A 21602-nucleotide genomic window follows, 5' to 3' on the forward strand; every position below is an offset into this window, starting at 1 on the left:
TATGCTGTAAACTATCGGTGTGTTTTGTTTCAGATAGTCGCCTGCGTGTTACATTTCTGAGCATTTATATCTGGTAGTGGACTTTTTCTTTAGCGCGGTTCCTCGCAGACACAATTTGGGGATATATCTGATAAATGTTTGCCTTCCATTAGAAGTTTTTTAATTCTATGAGCTCAGATTTCTGAGGTCCCCTGCGACTTGATTACTTGGACGTCAATCCATTAAAGATGGAGGTGATTTGATGAATTAGGAGATGGAGCAGCTGCCAGAGTAAAGTGAATCAGATTTAGAAAATCCCTTTTGCTCAAATGGAATCTTCCTGAATAGGAATCTGCCATTAAACGTCTTTTGCAAAAATCCAGCAAGCTCTGACAGGGAGGCATCTCAGAAAAGCCTGAGATAGGGAATTCAGTGGTAGAATGTTATTAAGCGGCTCTCTGTCTTCCTTACCTGACAAAGCGCAGATTGTGGAACATTTTGGCCACTTTGCAGAGGTATATTCTCTGCGAATGACCCGAAAACGCTGACAGCGCTGAAAATTCACAGCCAAATAGCGCAGCAAAGAGAATTTTATGTTGTCGTGATTGAACATGAAATGGTGGCATATTTAGCTCAGTTGAGAAACAATCCGTATTTAGTCAGTGGCCCGATTTAAAGGGAGCAAACCTTTAGATTGATATAAAACCTAGGCATCAAAGGGGACCCCCCCCCCCCCAAAAAAAAAACTAAGTCATGAACAACTGAGCCTCTAAGCTTGCATCTACCATCTCCATTCTACAAAACCTCTGCATCTTCTCTCATCCAATACTGGTGTTGTATCCTAGTGTCAGGTAAGGAGAGGCATCATTCTGGGAGAGGCCATATCTGTAGGGGATGGATAAGGGGGGAGAAGAAGACATTTTTCTCACTGGCTCTGCAGAAGTAAACTATGGCCCGGATTCACATACATTGGCGCATATTTATGCCGGCGTAGCGTATCTCTTTTACGCTACGCCGGCGCAGAGCACAGAGGCAAGCACTGGATTCACAAAGCACTCGCTCCCACTTGCTGTTAAAGATACGCTGGGTTTCCTCGGCGTAAGCCAGCGTAGGTGGTAGTGGGCGTGAGCCATGCTAATGAGGCGTGACCTCATGCAAATGATGGGCCAAGCGTCATAGAAGTACTTAAAACGAACGGCGCATGCGCAGTCCCGTGGACGTATCCCAGTGCGCATGCTCAGAATCACGTCGGAAATACTCCCTAATATACGACCGATCACTGCCTACGACGTGAACGTAATCTACGCCCAGCCCTATTCACGTACTACGTAAACGATGTAGAATACGACGGCTGTGTTCCCTGGTCCATACGTTTGCATGAGTTGCGCCTCATATATGGGAAATAACGTTACGTCGGGCGTACGACCTACGTAAACCGTGTATATTATGCGCCGGGCGCAAGTACGTTTCCTGAATCGACGTATCTCCCTCATTTGCATATGTGCATAGAAAATCAATGGGAGCGGCAAATGCACCCAGCGTAAATATGCGCCCACTATACGATGGCGTAGGCAAGTTACGTCGGTCGTAGGAAGCCTATTTTTAGGCGTATCTCATATTGTGGGCACGGCGCACAGATACGACGGTGCATAGTTACACTTATGCGGCGTATCTCCAGATACGTTGGCGTAAGTGCTTTGTGAATCCGGGCCTATATATCTTGTTTTAGGTCTTACTTCCCCCACCAGACACATTTCTGCACTCACAGAATGAATTTGAAATTAGGAAATTGATTTTGTATCAGGAAGTATTCATTCTGAGAATTTCCGCCAATTGTTGTGGTTGGCCACTCTAGAGGATGGGCACTTCTCAAGGCAGAGTTTTTATTAAATTTTACAAACGTATTTTAGTACAGGATAAGTTATTTTTAAATTCACTATCAGACAAATAAGACAAATCCAGGGCTGGAAATGTGCTCCAGAGTGCACTAGTTCTGTAAATGGAACTCGGAGGGTTGTAGGGCTGTAAATGGAACTCGGAGGGTTGTAGGGCTGTAAATGGAACTCGGAGAGTTGTAGGGCTGTAAATGGAACTCAGGTGGTTGTAGGGCTGTAAATGGAACCCAGATGGTTGTAGGGCTAGAAATTGAACCCAGAGGGTTGTAGGGCTGGAAATTGAACCCATAAGGTTGTAGGGTGGGCTGGAAATGGAACTTGGAGGGTTGTAGGGCTGAAAATGGAACTTGGAGGGTTGTAGGGTTCGAAATGGAACTCAGGTGGTTGTAGGGCTGGAAATGGAACCCAGATGGTTGTAGGGCTGGAAATGGAACTCGGAGGGTTGTAGGGCTGAAAATGGAACTCGGAGGGTTGTAGGGCTCGAAATGGAACTCGGAAGGTTGTAGGGCTCGAAATGGAACTCGGAGGGTTGTAGGGCTCGAAATGGAACTCGGAGGGTTGTAGGGCTCGAAAAGGAACACGGAGGGTTGTAGGGCTCGAAATGGAACTCAGGTGATTGTAGGGCTCGAAATGGAACACGGATGGTTGTAGGGCTCGAAAAGGAACACGGAGGGTTGTAGGGCTCGAAATGGAACTCGGAGGGTTGTAGGGCTCGAAATGGAACTCAGGTGGTTGTAGGGCTAGAAATGGAACCCAGAGGGTTGTAGGGCTGAAAATGGAACCCGGAGGGTTGTAGGGCTCGAAATGGAACTCGGAAGGTTGTAGGGCTCGAAATGGAACTCGGAGGGTTGTAGGGCTCGAAAAGGAACACGGAGGGTTGTAGGGCTGGTAATGGAACTCGGAGGGTTGTAGGGCTCGAAATGGAACTCAGGTGGTTGTAGGGCTAGAAATGGAACCCAGAGGGTTGTAGGGCTGGAAATGGAACCCAGAGGGTTGTAGGGCTGGAAATGGAACTCAGGTGGTTGTAGGGCTGGAAATGGAACCCAGAAGGTTGTAGGGTTGGAAATGGTACTCGGAGGGTTGTAGGGCTGAAAATGGAACTTGGAGGGTTGTAGGGTTCGAAATGGAATTCAGGTGGTTGTAGGGCTGGAAATGGAACCCAGATGGTTGTAGGGCTGAAAATGGAACTCGGAGGGTTGTAGGGCTGAAAATGGAACTCGGAGGGTTGTAGGGCTGGAAATGGAACTCGGAGGGTTGTAGGGCTGGAAATGGAACTCGGAGGGTTGTAGGGCTGGAAATGGAACTCGGAGGGTTGTAGGGCTGGAAATGGAACTCGGAGGGTTGTAGGGCTCGAAATGGAACTCGGAGGGTTGTAGGGCTGGAAATGGAACTCAGAGGGTTGTAGGGCTCGAAATGGAACTCGGAGGGTTGTAGGGCTGGAAATGGAACTCGGAGGGTTGTAGGGCTGGAAATGGAACCTGGAGGGTTGTAGGGCTGGAAATGGAACCTGGAGGGTTGTAGGGCTGGAAATAGAACCTGGAGGGTTGTAGGGCTGTAAATGGAACCCGGAAGGTTTGTGGGGCTGGAAATGGAATCTGAGGGTTGCAGGGCTGGAGATGGAACGCAAGGGTGGTAGGGCTGGAAATGGAACTGGGAGTCGTTGCAAGTGCCCGGTGGGGAATCGCGATCGCTTGTGACAGAGCTAGAACCAAGATCTGTGTGTGTAAACACACTGATCTCGGTTCTCTCAGGGGAGAGGAGAGAGATCGGTGTGTTCATAATAAGTATGAACACCGATCTCTCTCCTCCCCTAGTCACAGTAAGAACACACACTGAGGGAACACAGTTAACCCCTTGATCGCCCCCTAGTGTTAACCCCTTACCTGACAGTGACATTTATGCAGTAATCAGTTTATTTTTATAGATTTTTTCAAAAAATATGTAGAATACATATCAGCCTAAACTGAGGAAAAATTATTATTATTTTTTTTTAAATTGGGATATTTATTATAGCAAAAAGTAAAAGATATTGTGTTTTTGTTCTTTTTTTTTCAAAATTGTCGCTCTTCTTTTGTTAATAGCGCAAAAAATAAAAACTGCGGAGGTGATCAAATACCACCAAAAGAAAGCTCTATTTGTGGGGAAAAAAGGACGTGCTTGGGTACAGCATCGCACAACCGCGCAATTGTCAGTTAAAGCGACAAAGTGCTGTATCGCAAAAAATGGCCTGGTCATTGACCAAATTTTCCGGGGCTGGTGGTTAACAACATTTGATTACAATATGACTTCTGTAGCAATTATGTTATTATTATTTTTTTCTTATTTACTATTTTTTTCCCCCACAAGAGTGGAGTTACCCTTTCAGCACCCAATCTCTCTATAGACTGCACACAGCACTGACCTTTCTAAAGAACAGTGGAGGATCGGCTAAACACTTGCAGCACTTGTTAGGGTACACCTCTAAGTGTGTCATCCCACTGCAAGTGTTTAGCTAAATCTTTATTATTTTCACTACATGGTACTTTGAAAAGTCTTCACTTTGCCGGGTTCAGTATTTGATGAAGACAAAAAGTCTGTTGTGGTTGGAGGTTGAACAATGGGTGCCAGCATGTACAGGAATCAGAAACTGGGTATTTTAGTGACTGTCAGGGGAACTGTGGGTGCTGCTTGTCGGATTAATTATTTATTTTCAGGCCCACCCACAAACATAAATGGGGGGGGGGAATTTGGCTGTTGTGGCAGCACAGACAGTTTTTCTTTCAAAGATGAGAGGTGAAGCTTAATGGGCCATTACTCCACCCTGGTATTCTCATGTAACTGCCAGTAGTGTGCAGATGGATAACAAAGTCAGTTACATTGTGATTTGTATAATAGTTTGTGTTTTCCATCGTGTTGTCCCATGTACCTCCACTGTTGATATGTTGGAGGACCTGCATTGTCTTCTGTGCCTTGTCTATGGTACGGACCCGCCATCTTACATTCTCACTTATTCTCCCTCCTCTCTCCGCAGGTGCGCTGTGGACAATCGAGTGACGCGGGTGGCCTGGCTGAACCGCAGCACCATCTTATACACCAGCAACGACAAGTGGTCCATAGACCCCCGTGTGGTTCTCATAGCCAACACCAAGAGCTCATACAGCATTGAAATCCAGAACGTGGACATCTATGATGAGGGACCATACACCTGCTCCATCCAAACAGACAATCACCCCAAAACCTCCCGTGTACACCTCATCGTACAAGGTAAGCCGGTCTGCTCTTGTGATGTTGCAGTGATCTTGGTTGCTGATGATGGACCAGAAGTATGAGGTTTGTCTGTGCTCAGAACCGCAGGGGGAGATGCAACACTTATGCCGCGTACACACGGTCATAATTTCCGTCAGAAAAAGTCAGATGGGAGCTTTTCGTTGGATATTCCGACCGTGTGAATGCCCCATCGGACTTTTTTTGCCCCAATTTCCAACGGACTTGGATAGAGAGCAGGTTCTCTATTTTTCTGTCGGAAATTCCAACAGAGTTTTTCCCGTTGCAAAGACCGGCCGTGTGTACGCGGCATTAGGAGTTACTAAACTGTGTAATTTGCAAAGTGCATTTTCACTCTGCAAGTGCAGTTACTCCAGTGCTTAGTAAATTAAGTACATTTTCACTTTGTAAAGAATACTCAAATCACATGCAAGGAAAAAAAAAAAACAGCATTTTTGCTTGCTTATGATTGGATGATGGAAGTCGGCAGAGCTTCCTTTCATATGCTAAGCTCTTTTAGAGCAACTGCACAATCTATTTGCCTTTAGTAAATCAACCCCTTCATATCTCTTGTATGAATGTAACTGGAAAAAGTCATGACGTATTGTTTCTTATGCATGCACAGGCTCTTGAAGTAGCACAGATATGCACAGGCCTTATTTCTGATGCATACGTGCCTTGAAGAATCTGTTGCATCCAATCTGATATGTTTTAGTTACACCTTATCCGTTAACCTGTTTCTTGCTGTGCTGTTAAGCATCTCGTTATGTTGTATTCCGGCAGGGAATTTTGTTTCCACCTGTTGCACACTGGGCAGGTCCTCTGTCTGGCTCGTTCTACACTGCACAGCTATATGTACATGAAAGCAGAGTCAATCTGAAATAGGCACCAATGAGGGGGTGGGGGGGTGGGTGGATATGACAGCATCCCAATATCAGCACCATTTTTAGCATTTGACTGAGTGGTTGTCTTGAAAATGTGAACCTAATGCCCCGTACACAGGATCAGAAATTCCGACAGCAAAAGTCTGATGGGAGCTTTTGAACGGAAATTCCGACCTTGTGTATGCTCTGACTTTTGCTGTCGGAATTTCCACCAAAAAAGTTTGAGAGCTGGTTCTCAAATTTTCCGACGGAAAAAATTCCTATCTGAAAATCCGATCGTCTGTAGCAATTCCGATGCACACAAAATTCCGACGGATGCTCAGAAACAATTTGACGCATGCTCAGAAGCATTGAACTTTATTTTCTCGGCTTGTCGTAGTGTTGTACGTCACCACGTTCTTGACGGACGAAAGTTCAAATAATTTTTGTGTGACCGTGTGTATGCAAGCCAAGTTTGAGCAGAATTGCGTCGGAAAAACCATGCGATCGTGTGTATACGGCATAAGCTCCCAAAATGTTGGAGGGAAATCCCGTTCTTTGAAGTTGTCAAGCTGCATTCCTTCCATGATGCACATGGGGTCTGGAAGCGGACGGTAGTGTTTCCCTGCTCTCAGTGATCCATTATGAAGAAGTGTCACCTTGTGTCATGGTGGCAGCGGTGAGATACGATGTCCTCCGCTCCAGATGATTATAGTGGTGTGTCACACAATCAACCCTCAATGACTCTTGATTTATCTAAAGGGTCAGGAAATGTGGCGGACCTTCTCTTTCTCACTCTCTGGCGCTCAGCCCTGCCTAATGTAAAGCTCTTTGGTTTGTGACAAAGTCTACGACAGAGTTACGGGCACACATGGATAGATCAGGCAGAGATCAGTGTTAATAATGTACAGCAGAAACCTGTCTAAATTTATGAGACATCTAAGACCTAATATGCAGAAGAAGACCCCTGGTTATTATGGACAACATGGCAACTGTCCTGTTCAGTTTTTTTTACACCAGTCACAAAGAAAAGACCTGTATGAGAAGTCTCTGATGGAATCTGCCGTGCCCATATCTGGTGCTCCATACTAGGTAATTATAAAATTTAATTCCGTGCCAAAAAGCAAAAATTAATTTGTATATGTAAAACACTACAAATTACTGAGCTGCTTCCCTGGTGATGAAGAGTATATCTTCTATCTGGAAAGTAGTAAGTGATAGGGGGTGCTAAATTATTAATGTGAATATGAAAAAACACTAATAAATAGTGAACTAAATATAAATAAACATCAAATGATCACCCCTGTGAATAAAAATGTGTAACAAAAAATCTTAATAATTGATCATAAAATTGACCAATTAGCAATAATTGAATAAGTCCAAGATCAAATAAAGTCCCAATATTGTTGAAATGAAAAAATAAAAATAAAGGTTGAATTTCAAAAACCCATTCACCAACAACAGAAATCTTGCTGCAATAAACTTGTTGTCCAGAAAGTGCAATCTTAATCTTTCACCAAACACTGTAGATACGACACCCAAAGTGCACAGAAGGGGAATGTGCTTTCCAGACTCAATGCATCTTTTTAACTAAAAAAAGATCACAAGTGCTTAACAGGATCGTGCCTGCATACCTTGCCATAGACAGGAAATGTATGTAGTACCTCTTGTCCTCCGTTTCAGAGATGGGACATGAAAAAAAAAACAGAGCTTTGATAGTGCAAACCGTTTATTTAAAAAGTAACAAATGGGCGCTTACATTAAAAGGTGCCCATCCCGGCACTGGGCCTGTAGACTCATAAGGAATAGCACAGGATCCTCCACCTCCGCGGCAGCATGCGTTCCACCTGCTCGAGGCTCAAGCCAGATCGCCGGATGGGACGTACAGAGTAACACGTGACCAGGCTACGCCGATGACGTACGTTTCGTATGGTTGACGTCTTCAGGGGGCGTGCCTGGTCACTGAGAGTCATGTGATTTGTACTCTAAGGGGAGGAGTAATTACTTGAACCAATGAAACGCCCAATCGAGTTGCAGCTGCAGTGCAGTCGGTAATTGACTTGGTAATTGACTTGGTGAAAAGGATTACCTTCGTTGTTACAGAACCCATAAACTTATTGAGCCCAGAATGATTGAGGCTGGGTTCACACTACTACACTACTTACATCCTACTTTGCGCTGCTACATTGGTCCTACATTTATCCTACATTGGTCCTACATCCATCCTACTTTCATGAACAGGATACTACTTTGGTCCGACTTCAATGATATTCAATGGGCCTGAAGTAGGATCAATGTAGGACCAAAAGTAGTACAGGGAGCATTTTCAAAGTCGGACCGACTTGTGTAGGACGCTACAAGACGCTCTCATAGGGAAACATTGAACACAGAGCAAAGTAGGATGAAAGTAGTGTAGTAGTGTGAACCCAGCCTAATTCAATCAAAGCCTGCCCCCAGGCCATGAATGGGAACAGCCATAGCTGGATCGACATTCAGCTGGATCATGCTGAACCAGACAAATTATGATTCAACAATGACCAGCTTTACATAACCCTGAGGATTAATTACTGTCTTATCTAACCACCAGACGGGCACAAAGCTACCTGCTGATTACAATGAATATCTGCAACTCACCACGTGCCAATTAGGTGACCAACTAGTTTCTGAGTCATCATAGATGGTGTGACTATGAAGGTTGTTGAATGACAGATGACATTTGTCCCCAGACCTCCCAGTGACATTATTTGGGCAGCTTTTGTTTAAAGACCATTTAAGACCCAATCACACTAATGAATGGACTGAAGTACATCACAACAAACATGTTTAGGCATTAAAATATGTGTTGCATTGAAAGCCCATTCAACATGATGCCCCAGAACAACACACCTTAACAGGTGAATACCGCAAGTTATGCACCGCCATACATTAGATAAATGTAAGTGAACCTTTTAAGATAACCTGATTGACCATCATTGGTGAGATAACAATGTGATCAGACCAGAACATTGGCCAGCCATTTGGGGAGCTTACATTTTTGAATATTGAGAATGTAGTTTTGGGATGGTGATAGACAAACAATCACATTCATAATTCAGTTGTTGCACAACAGTCTGTTCATCATTATTCGTGTGTGGGGGTGTATGACAACCTCAACACCACCACAGGCCAGTTCATTTTTCAGAGACCACCAGGCTTTATATTGGCAGGATTTTCAGGGATAGCAATTTATACCTTATATATCCCTGGACCCAACTTCATCCCCAGTGTTCCCTCTGCAATGACTCAATCACACCAGTGTTCCCTTTGTGACCCCCAGTCTTCACTCTCTATCACACCAATGTTTCCTCTATGACCCCCCAGTGTTCCCTCTGTGACCCCCAGTGTTCCCTCTGTGACCCCCAGTGTTCCCTCTGTGACCCCCATTGTTCCCTTTGTGACCCCCAGTCTTCACTCTCTATCACACCAATGTTTCCTCTGTGGCCACTATGATCTCCAGTATCCCGCCTGTGACCTCCAGTATCCATTCTATCACACCAGTGTTCCTTCTGTGACCTCATGTGCACCCTCTGTGACCCATATTGTTCCCCTTGTGACCCCCAGTGTTGCTCTGTGACTCCCATTGTTCACTGTCACCCCCAGTGTTCACTTCATCACACCAGTGTTCCCGCCGTGACCTCCTGTGCAACCTCTGTGACCCCCCAACTGTTCCCTCTATTATCCCCAATTTTCCCTCTGTGACCTCCCATGCACCCTCTGTTACCCCCATTGTTGCCACTATGATCCCCATTATTCCCCCTGTGACCTCCAGTGTCCACTCTATTACACCAGTGTTCCCTCTGTGACCTCCTGTGCACCCAATGTGATCCATATTGTTCCCCCTGTGACCCCCAGTGTTCCTCTGTGACTCCCATTGTTCACTCTGTAACCCCCAGTGTTCACTTCATCACACCAGTTATCCCTCTGTGACCTCCTGTGCAACCTCTGTGACCCCAACTGTTCCCTCTATGATCCCCAGTTTTCCCTCTGTTACCTCCTATGCACCCCTGTTACCCCCATTGTTCCCCACTATGATCTCCAGTATTCCCCATGTGACATACAGTGTCATCTCTATCACACCAGTGTTCCCTCCGTGACCTCCCGCGCACCCTCTGCGACCCCCTGTTTTCCCTCTGTGAACCCTTGTGCACCTTCTGTGACCCCCATTATTCCCTCTCTGCACCCCAGTGTTCCCTCTGTGATCCTTAGTGTTCCTTTGGTGCCTCCTCTGTAACCTCCTCTGCACACATTGTGATCCCCAGTATTCTCTGAGTGACTCCTGGTGTGCAATACTATATATTCCTATCATGCAGTTGGCGGGGATGGACAATGGCCGCCGCTTTCGTTGCATATTATTCATATAAGCGGCTCTTCCTTAGTGGAAGGATCCAGATACTTCATAAAAGTATTGTCCATGCCAGGGGGGAAGGTCACATGGAGTAATGCTAGCCGCCTCCTGTCTGTTTATCCCCCATATCTACTTGCTTGATTGTGTTGCTTCTTCTAATCAGCTTGGTCTTTGTTAGCTGGAAATAAGTTTCCTCTCCATCCAGAGCAGCGCTAATCTCCAGCTCCCCGGCCATTGTTTGCAGCTTAATTACCTGGTCATAGCAGCTTTGCATGGAAGCTGTGGAGGTGGAAGGGGGAGGGAGGCGGATGCTGGCGATTTGGGGCTACAGCGAGAGCCGCATTGATTTTGGCTGCAGTGTGGCCCACGTAGATAAGGGAAAGTTCTGGGGGAATTTTTTCTGCGTCCTGCAGAGCTGCCATTTCCTCTGCTGTGTAAAGATTTAATCTGCTCTTTTCATTTGCAAAGCGAGCTAATAGATTCTATAAAGGGAGCAGACGCACACACAGGCAACATAGATGTGAGGAGTCTGAAGACCGCAATGTGCGCATAACACGCGATCACATGTATGCCACACATGGCCATCTCTGGAGGGGTGCATGGATACGTGACAATACTGCTTTTGACAGACACAAATAATACGTCTCTGAAACCCCTTCTAAAGCCATACATGACTACTGAGAAGCTTAGGCTTATCTTAGCTTCTACTTATTTAAACCATAACAAAACCTTGCCCCCCCAAAAATAACACATAAACCGTATTAGGTTGGAAGTAGGGCAAGGCCACAGCTTTATTGAACATAAGTATAACAACCTTCAGAAAATACCAATAGCCATGCCGGTCACGGTTATATCGTGAGCATCTCTAACAAACCGTCTAGTCTAAGAGGCATGTCTCCATCATCAGTGCGAGACAGGCATTAAACTGACCCCATAATTCAACTTGAGGGCTTAGCCCATAAAGTAATACCAATAGCTAGTAAGGTAAAACTGCCAAGGAAGCTGCGACGAAACGCACAACGGGCGGGTGGGTGGTCAACTCTTGTGACGTCAGATTCTCTGGAGAGTAGTGGGACGTGCCCCTGCGTAGCTTTTTCTAGAGTTCAGGCTCCACCCCGTTACCTTGTGCTATTGTAGCCAATCCCAACCGAGCCATTCCGACTCCCTGATTAGGTTGACACCCCGCTTGCTTGCCAAGCGTCAAGCAGTCAAGGCTCCCTTTCCTTAGTGTGGGGCGGGTCAAGGGGCCTTCATTGTTCACTGTACGGAGGCCCAGACTCATGGTCAGGCCACACAGACCTGAGCCAGAAGCCACCAGGCTGGCAGTGCCACAATACCGCCAAGGCTGACCACTGAGATGTATGTACAGGTGGATTGGTGACTAATTGGGTGAAGTTACAATTCACCCTGATCTCATTGGTTGCAATAAATTATTGCACTTTCGTTTGTGGCATCACAGTTGACAATATTTTCAAATTACTTTCTGTGGACCCCAACGGAGAATGGCCACTAAATCAGTTTATAAGCAGAGAGAGAAAACACCCAGCACCCAGCACCCAGCCCTGATAGGCATTCTACAATACTTTTTTATAAAACCATCCTATCCAGACAATGGAGATTTTTGTTGACATCTGAGCAGGCCCGGGTCAGGGGGTAAGCAGGAGGCACTGTGCGCTGGGCACTGTGGCATCATGTGAGGTGGGGGGAGAGCACTGTGAGGAGATTGGGGGGGGGGTGATTTGTGTTGTGAGGGGGAATATGAGGGGGGCAGTGGGTAAGAGTTGTTTAAGGAGGGGGGTGTGTTGGGATGAAGAATGGGAGAGGAGGATTTGTGCAGGAGGGGGGATTTGGGTGGTTTGTGCTAGAAGAGGTAATATGGTGGGGGGGGGGGGGCTTTGTTCTAGTAAGGATGTGTGGGGAGTATTTGTGCCAGGAAGGGACATTTTTTTGAGGGGGGAGTATTTGTGCTAGGAAGGGGGATTTGTGCTGGATTAAGGATGTGTACAATCTTTTTTTTTAAGGGGGGGCATTTGCATTGGGGCATAAGCAGCAAAGATTTGTGGTGGGAGGGGGGATTTCAGCAGATGGGTGGATTTGTCATGGGATGAAGGGGGAATTTGTGCTTGGGGGAGTATTATTGCTGACACATAATGCTCATACACATAGGTGTGCGCAGCCTTTTGCATTAAGGTGTGCACCCTAAAGCTTAAACACATTGCAAAAGAGGCAGCGGCTATTGGTGTATACATGTCACAGACAACAATGCTATGCTTCACAACCATGGCAGAAGTTAGAGTGCAAAGCACATGTGAACAAGTCCTTAATTTTTTTAATTATTTTTATTTTATTTATTTTTAAAGTTTGTTTAATTTCCTTTTTGGGAGGCTTTGGTGAAATATCAGGGTTCTAAACAGTCCCCTTATGTCTTGCATCTAAAACTGAGAAAAGGACTGAAGACAGGATGGAGGTGCAGATGCTAAAACTGATCCCCCTGGAGCGCAGCCGGAGGGATCGAGAGGAGGAGAAGCTGGCAGCACTGCCCGGGAAGAAACAAGAGGATCAGTATCTGCAATAAGGCAGGTGCTCGGGCCCCCTTGTTGAACTAATAGGACACGGGCTCTGTACAGGGGGGCAGGCTGTACTGACTTATAAGCCCTGGAGCACGGGGTGATTAGGGTGTGCCCAGGCACACTCGGCACACCCCCTGTGCAGGCCTCTGCTCATACATTGGGGGGAGGATCGCAGTTTGGCATGTTCGCTCTGGGCTTTAGATGACTTTTTCCCGCCACTGCATCTGAGATCTGGTCCACCTTACGTTATAAGTAAATTGGCAGGGTGGCGTAATGCTAAGGAATTGTATGTGTATTAAGAAAAATTAGAGGATTCCGTAGCGGACTCCTTTTTGTTTGTCAAGTTGATTATCCTAATGCCGCATACACACGATTGGAAATTCCAACAAGAAAACTGGATTTTTTTCCAACTGAATTTTGGATCAAACTTGTGTTGCATACACAATCCGTCAAGAACGCAGTGACGTACAACACTACAACGAGCCGAGAAAAATTAAGTTCAATGATTCCGAGCATGCGTCAAATTGATTCCGAGCATGCGTGTTTTTTTGTGCGTCGGAATTTCCGACAAGAACTTTTCCCGTCGGAAAATTTGAGAACCAGCTCTCAAATTTTTGCTGTCGGAAATTCCGACAGAAAAAGTCAGATGGGGCCTTCACCAGGGCTCGACAAACCCCCGGGCGCCAGGTTGCAATTGCGACTAGAATTAGCGACCTGGCGCCTGGGGCGGCACAGCTGGGGTACTCTGTCTCCGTGCGCACCCCCCCCCCCCCTCGTGAACGCGTCGGGCCGCACCGGCCAGTAATTGAGGCTGCGGCTTTGCGGCCTTCTGCAGTCCTATGGTTCCTTCTGGAATCTGGCGCTCTCTTGTGGTGGCCGTTGGTATGAGTAGACAACCAGCAATGTTAATGGAGCTACCCTGCCTGTTTCCATCTCCTTCCCTTTACTTAGAAGTTAGAACCCCCAAACATTATATATCTGTTTTATTCTAACACCCTAGGGAATAAAATTTGTATTTGCGCAGCGGTCTTACAAGCGCACTTTTTTGGGAAAAAATACACTTTTTTAATTAAAAAATAAGACAGCAGTAAAGTTATCCCAATTTATTTTATATTGTGAAAGATAATGTTGCGCCGAGTAAATTGATACCCAACATGTCACGCTTCAAAATTGCGTCCGCTCGTGGAATGCCGACAAACTTTTACCCTTTAAAATCTCCATAGGCGACGTTTAAAAAATTCTACAGTTTGCATGTTTTGAGTTACAGAGGAGGTCTCGGGATAGAATTATTGCTCTCGCTCTACCAATCAGTGGCGATACCTCACATGTGTGGTTTGAACACCGCTTTCATATACGGGTGCTACTCATGTATGCGTTCGCTTCTGCACACGAGCGTGGCAGGACGGGGCGTGTTCCTGGCTCCTAGATTCCAAGCAAATTTGTCAAGCCCTGGCCTACACAGTCGGAATTTCCGACCAAAAGCTCACATCGAACTTTTCTTGTCAGAAAATTCAGATCATGTGTACGCGGCATTAGGCTTCAATATTCTGAGTCACAGACCTAGAATAATTATGCAGAGTTCTGACTTTACTATACTGTCTGTTGTCTTGCATGTGCAGCAGAGAAGATTGACATTAGAGACAGCCAGACAAGTATCATTGTCAGAAGATCGGCATTGTCAGCCCCACATGTTTTCTGTGAATAACGGTCACCATGTGGTATAATAGGAGATGCTTCACCTGCATATCCACCCCAGGGAATGGAGGTCAGTTCTATGCTGCCCCCCTGTGGCTTCACCTCAGATCTGCCTCTGTCAGAGATGGACCAATCAAGAAATCCCTGTGTGGTCAATGTGGCAGTCTCCCCAGTGTTCTCATGCCGCGTACACACCATCACTTTATGTGATGAAAAAAAACGACGTTTTTAAAAACATCAATTTAAATGACCGTGTGTGGGGGAAAACGCCGTTTTATGTCTTGTGAAAAATGACAAAAAAAAATTGAAGCATGCTTCAATTTTATGTGTCGTTTTTCAAAACGTCGTTTTTTACTTCACAGAAATTGACCGTGTGTAGCAAAAAACGACGTTTCAAACGACGTTTTTAAACCCGCGCATGCCCAGAAGCTAGTTGGAAAAAGTGGTGAACGTAACCTCGCTTTGCTAGAGCACTGTGAAAAAACGATGGTGTGTAGGCAACGTCGTTTTTGAAAATTGAAGTTTCAAAAATGTTGTTTTTTACATCACAGAAAATTTCTTTTTTTTTCATCACACAAAGTGATGGTGTGTATGCGGCATAAGTGTTCCCAGTGTGCGCTAAAATATTAATTGTGGATGAAAAATCCTAACTTTTAACAATACAAAGATGGCCCCCTCTCCTGGCCCTAATCCGCCTCCAAACCGGCAGATTTCATAAATAACAGTCACTGCGCTGAACACGCCAGCACGGCAATTAACTGGCCTATAAAAATAATGATGGCGCTTTGTTTAAGTGGCCAGCGTTCAGCAGTGCCAGCTCGGCTCACCACGGTTTCGTTAACCCTCACTGCTCGCTCTGCGCTTTTTGTTTCATGCTAGCGATTGCCATCTTTCCATTGTATATCTATTTCTTTCTCATTAATTTCATGGACAAAAGATGAGCAAGGAAAAAGGTGGGGGTGGGGGGGGGGCTGAGACTGTGAAATGCACAGCGACATTCTGCGTTGCTCGCTTTTAAGAGCTTGCAAGGTTTTGTGGGGGTGGTCGCGATGTACTGTGTCTTATCTGGTCCCTGTTTGCCCTCCATCCTTCATTCTCTTCTCTCTGACCCTCCACAGTTGTGCTCACAGTCCTAGCCTTCTCCCAACGCCTTCTAACGATTGTCAGGAATTCACGAGCTGCTAGGTGAGTGACAAGAATCAGAGCCCGCGGGCGCTCAGGACGCCATGCCAGCTGCTCTGAAGAACTTATACATAAGCAAATAAGCGGTATCGAGAAATCCAATGCATAATACATAAAGTGCTGTGAAGGCAAGCAGCAGTCAACCCTTCCAATTTCACCCTATGTGCCTTCCAAAATATAGTCAATGTACACGTGTCCCTGCAATAGATGGGCCACCCGGGGGAACACGATTCATCGGTGGGCACATTACTTGCTGATCAGCACTCCCTTCCGATGGACAGTGGGATGGTTAATCAGATGCAGATATTACATTGATGTCTGTGGAATGCAATTCTTTCTGGATATCTCTAATTTTCACCTGGATCTTCAGGACAGGAATCCAATTGGGTGACATATATGCTGGCCCTGCCTTTTATACCTGTCATACATGTAACAATCTGATTGTACAATCTTTTCTAGATATACCAACAGCAATGTAGGGTGACAGTAAAAGTGTTATTAACCAGTTGGGCTCCAGAGCATTTTTTTTTGTTTTTGTTTTTTACATACATCTTAATTGTTGGCATAAAAATCACTTAAACCCCCAGAACATTATATATTTTCTGAAAGCAGAGGCCCTGTAGAATAAAAGAGTTATAGTTGCAAATTTTTATGTTACATGATATTTGTGCAACTGTTTATCAAACACAAATTTTCAGGAACAAAATATAATAAAAGGATTTTTTGTGCAAAAACACACAAAATGGGAAAACCCATTTTGGTTAAAATGTAAAAGATGAGGTTGCAGAGAGTAAATGGATACCAAACATTCCATGTCTTAAAATTGCGATAATCGTGAATAGACCATAGGTGATGTTTTAAAATGCTTTGCAGCTCATCAGTTTAGAGCTAACTAGGAGCTCCTGTTCTAGAATTAGTGTTCTCACTCTGACGTTCGTGGCGATATGTCACACGTGTGGCGTGTCTGGCGTTTATATAAGTACCCTGGGCTTGCGTTCGTGTTTGCGCAGGTGTGCAGGGCAACAGGGGTTACGGCTATATACAGCATATATATTATTTATGTATTTTATTTATTTTATTACATTGTTCTAACTCTTTTCTTTCTCTTTTTTATTTATTTCTTTTTACTTGATTGCTATCACAAGTGATGAATAAACCCCTATGTAATAGCATTGGGTAGGTGACAGGTACACTTTAGGCTGCTTTCACACTGAGGCACTATTGCGCTAAAAATAGCGCCTGCAATGCGTCCAGAAAGAGCCGCTCCTTTTTATGCAGTGTAAAAGCCTGAGGGCTTTCACACTGGAGCGTTGCGCTGGCGGCACGCTTAAAAAAAGTTCTGCCAGCCGCATCTTTGAGACGTGTTAGGAGCGGTAAAAATACCACTCCTATAGCACCCCTGCCCATTAAAAACAATGGGGTAGAGCCTCCAACCTGCCCGCAAAAAGCCGCAAAGAGGTGTTTTTGCGGGCAGTGTTAACCCTTTTTTGGCCGCTAGCGGCGGTTAAAAATGCAACGCTAGTGGCCGAAAATTGAGGCAAACAAAACGGTAAAACGCAGCTAAAAATAGGGGCGTTTTACCGCCAGCGCACCCAGCGCTTCAGTGTGAAAGTAACCTAATAGAGACATTTTATGGAGACCCCAATATCTCCTCTGCCCTTCACATCATCTAACCAAGTACAGATCGGCTTGGTTAGATGTGCGCTCTCCCTCCCCTAGCGAGTGATTATGTTACCGAGCTCCGGTATGAGTGGAAGAGCCCCGGGAACCACAGGAGGGGTGGAAGGCACCGGGCTGCCGGCTCTGTGAAAGTGATTGGCAGCAATGATGCTGCCATATCACTTTCACTTTCAAGCTGGGAGCCAGCTAAACAAAACCTGTGATTAATGGTTCACCCTTTGAATGTACGTCCAAAGAGCTGAACTGATTAAGCACAGACTATGAAAAACACTCATCACATGCTATGTAACAGAGTGTGCATACTCACAAAGCAACTAAAGAATTTGTAGAATGAAATATAACTGGTTGATCCTGCCTTCAGCTGTACCTCCCATCTTCTCTGTGTCCCTACTGCAGGATGAGATAGGTGTAGACCAGCCTGTGTCCTCTACGGAGCATGCCCAATTAAGCTCTTAATTTCCTCTTTTTTCTTATCTGTGACTATAGAGTTACACATGTGGGCATATACACAGTGGTAAATGACACTCCACTCCCTCCATCCAACTCCACGTCCTCCTATTGCTATGGCGATGGGATAAAGTATACACCTGTAAAATATTAATGCAAAAAAATATGCATTTGATGTTTAATAAAGATTTTTAGGAAACTGTAAAACAGTTATTTGATTTTAATGTATAATCTAATGTATAATCTAATTTGAATTGCTCTTCTGAAGCTATTTTTGATTGGTAGATCAACCTCTGTACAACCTCCCCACCCATATGTGGATCGAAATTTGGCCAGTCCTTGCTAAAACAGCCAAGTTTCAATCCATGTATGGCCGGCATTACAGATTCCCTCAGTCCCCTGGGCTTGCCTAGTTGTCCCAGCCTTCTCAGTCTCCCAGACTTTCTATTAGTCTCTCAGGCCCGAATTCTCAGAGGACTTACGACGGCGTAGCGCCATGTACGCCTGTCGTAAATCCGAATCCGACCATCTATGCGCCTGATTCTTAGAATCAGTTACGCATAGATATCCATTAGATCCGACAGGCGTAAGTCTCTTACGCCGTCGGATCTTAACTGCATTTTTTTTTTGACCGCTAGGTGGCGCTTCCGTCGAATTCCGCATTGAGTATGCAAATTTGCTAGATACGCAAATTCCCGAACGTACGCGCGGCCGACGCAGTAAAGTTACAACGTTTACGCTAGGCTTTTCCCGGCGTAGAGTTGCCCCTGCTATATGAGGCGCAGCCAATGTTAAGTATGGCCGTCGTTCCCGCGTCGAAATTTGAAAAAGTTACGCCGTTTGCGTAAGTCGTCCGTGAATGGGGCTGGACGTCATTTACGTTCACGTCGAAACCAATGACGTTCCTTGCGGCATACTTTGGAGCAATGCACACTGGGAAATTCCACGGACGGCGCTTGCGCCGTTCCACAAAAACGTCAATCACGTCGGGTCACAGTAGTTTTACATAAAACACGCCACCCTGATACAAATTTGAATTAGGAGGGGGCTTACGCCGGCCGATTTACGCTACGCCGCCGCAACTTACGGAGCAAGTGCTTTGAGAATACAGCACTTGCCCGTCTAAGTTGTGGCGGCGTAATGTAAATCGGATACGTTACGCCGCCGCAGAGATACGCCGCTGGACCTGAATCTGGGCCTCATTGCTGTCTCAAATCGGTCAGCCTGATGGACAAGGAATCTCTCCATCATTAGAGTGTTGCCTCTTGAGCAGAACACCTGTGTCTCCAGAGAGGATAACACACCTGTCCTCATACTGGAGCACGCCCCCTCCTGGACGGAGCCCTAAACTTCACCCAAGCCTTGTCTATAATGGGTCTGCACACCTGTACACTGACACAACCTGCAATCTCCAGTAAGACCTGGACACAGGATTACAGGCTGTGTCCCACCCAAGACACTTTAAAGCCTTTAAGCTCCAGACCCCTGATTCCAAAACCCAGAGAATGCACACAATTTTCTCCTCTCACAAAAAACATACTACAGCCCTCAACTCTGCATTAGTGCAAACCCTGTGTCCTTCCTATATCCATTTCCACAGTGGCAGGGCCTCACACTGTCACAATAGACAGAAAGGATTGTTTAGACAGGTCCTCACACTTCATATTCAATATGATTGTAAAAGATTGTAATCTGTATTTATAGTAGGTCAGATTGCACAATTTACTGGGCTGAATCGTTTGTGTTTAGAGCTCACAGATCTAATTATAGTGATAAAGCTGGCTGAGACTCTATAAATATTGATTGGGTGAGACGTGAGGTTCTTTCATCAGATCTAAGCAGATTGTATTGTGTGGTATGATTGTACAATAATTGGTCAGTCAGTCCAGATTTTACAATGAAATCATCTGCGGGAGGCAGTTTATAAATGTCACACATCTACTGCAATGCTGTGAGTTGTGACATCTCCCTAAAATAGGACACAATTGAAACACATAAACGTGTGTTTGGCCTTCCTCACAGCAATTATGGCAGATTCAGAGCGTACTGTGATTTTCCACTGCTCCTCCCTCCAGAGGAACTTTTATTCTACACAAATTACTTTATAAGATATTGATTGTTGTACCCTTGAGATGGTAAACTTTCATTGATCGGAGCTGTGACATGAGGAGATCTGCGCCATATATTTATATATATGGCATCACACCCCTTACCCGGTGCCATGAACCCAGTACTGTACCCCTAACCCAGTGCTATATATTAGACCCATTACCATACACCTAGTACTTAACCCCTGACCTGGTGCCATAAACCTGACCCAGGACTGTACACCCAGTACTATACCCCTGACCTGGTGCCAGATACCTGACCCAGGACTGTACACCCAGTACTATACACCCAGTACTGTACCCTGACTCGGTGCCATATATCTGACCCAGTACCATACACTCAATACTCTTGGTGCCATATACACAACTCAGTACCAAAAACCTAGAGCTTTACCACCTGACTCATATACCCAATACCATTCTCTGACCAAGTTTTTTATTCGCAACCTGGCATTGTGCACGCAGTGCTATACCCCTGGACTTATTGCATATGCCTGATCAAGCACCAGGTTGGATCCCACAACACTGGATGTATGGCATTGGACTGGGCCTACAGTGGTAGGTCTGGCATGTACACCAGACCCATCACTGCATACCAAATCTGGTGCCATACATTCAATGCCATACACTCAATACTCTTGGTGCCATATACCCAACCCAGTACCATAAACCTACAGCTTTACCACCTGACTCTGTGCCATATACCCAATACCATTCTCTGACCCAGTTTTATATATACAACCCAGTATCATGCACGCAGTGCTAAACTCCTGACCTAATTGTATATGCCTGATAAAGCTCCAGGTTGGAGCTCACAACACTGGGTGTATGGCATTGGACTGTGCCTACAGTGGTAGGTCTAGCATGTACATCAGACCCATCGCTGCATACCAAATCTGGTGCCATACATTCAGTGCCATACACTCAGCATGTTCCAATTTTCCCTGCTGAATACCGAGTGTCTGACCCTGTGTTTTTTGTCCAGAGGTAAAGAACTTTGTGTATTGAAAAAAAATGTTAGTGTGAAGCACAGTGGGGTACAATCTTAACTATCTAATCTGATTTCAGCTTCCTGTAGCTTTTTGTCAACAGAATGTAAAACGCAGCTTCCGATTGGTTGCTGGATGGAGCTGTATAAATGGTTCAGTTCTTGCAGTGTCCTCCATTGCCTGCTGGTTGTCTGGCAACCTCAGCACATTCCAGAGTCATTAGGCCGGGGCTCGACAAATCCCGGTCGCCAGGTCGCCATGGCGACTAGAAATAGCGTCCTGGCGACTTGGCTTGGAAGGTGGCGCCATCTGGTAGTGAGCCGTTGGTATTACAAGTTATTACCACCAGATGTGTGAGCTGGCGCCATCTGGTGGTGGCCGTTGGTATTAAAAGGTAAGCATTACAAGTTAAACAGCAATTCTAATGTAATTTTTCACTATTCTTCACTATTTTCACTGCCATCTTCTTCCCTCTAATTAGAACCCCCAAACATTATATATCTTTTTTATCCTAACACCCTAGAGAATAAAATGGCGATCATTGAAATACTTTCTGTCACGCCGTAT

General features: G+C 45.4%; 1 protein-coding gene across 6 annotated transcripts in view; it reads left to right on the forward strand.

Moving 5' to 3' along the window:
- Positions 1–21602, forward strand: part of LOC120915600 (neurotrimin-like) — a 903107-nt gene that overhangs the window by 752367 nt on the left and 129138 nt on the right. For all 6 annotated transcript variants that reach the window (XM_040326247.1, XM_040326251.1, XM_040326246.1 and 3 more), the window contains one exon: positions 4885–5117. In XM_040326247.1, coding sequence (XP_040182181.1) covers positions 4885–5117 — 233 coding nt within the window. The remainder of the gene's footprint in view (positions 1–4884; positions 5118–21602) is intronic.

The sequence above is a fragment of the Rana temporaria genome, chromosome 10 (assembly GCF_905171775.1).
Source record: "Rana temporaria chromosome 10, aRanTem1.1, whole genome shotgun sequence".
NCBI classification, from domain to species: Eukaryota; Metazoa; Chordata; class Amphibia; order Anura; family Ranidae; genus Rana; species Rana temporaria.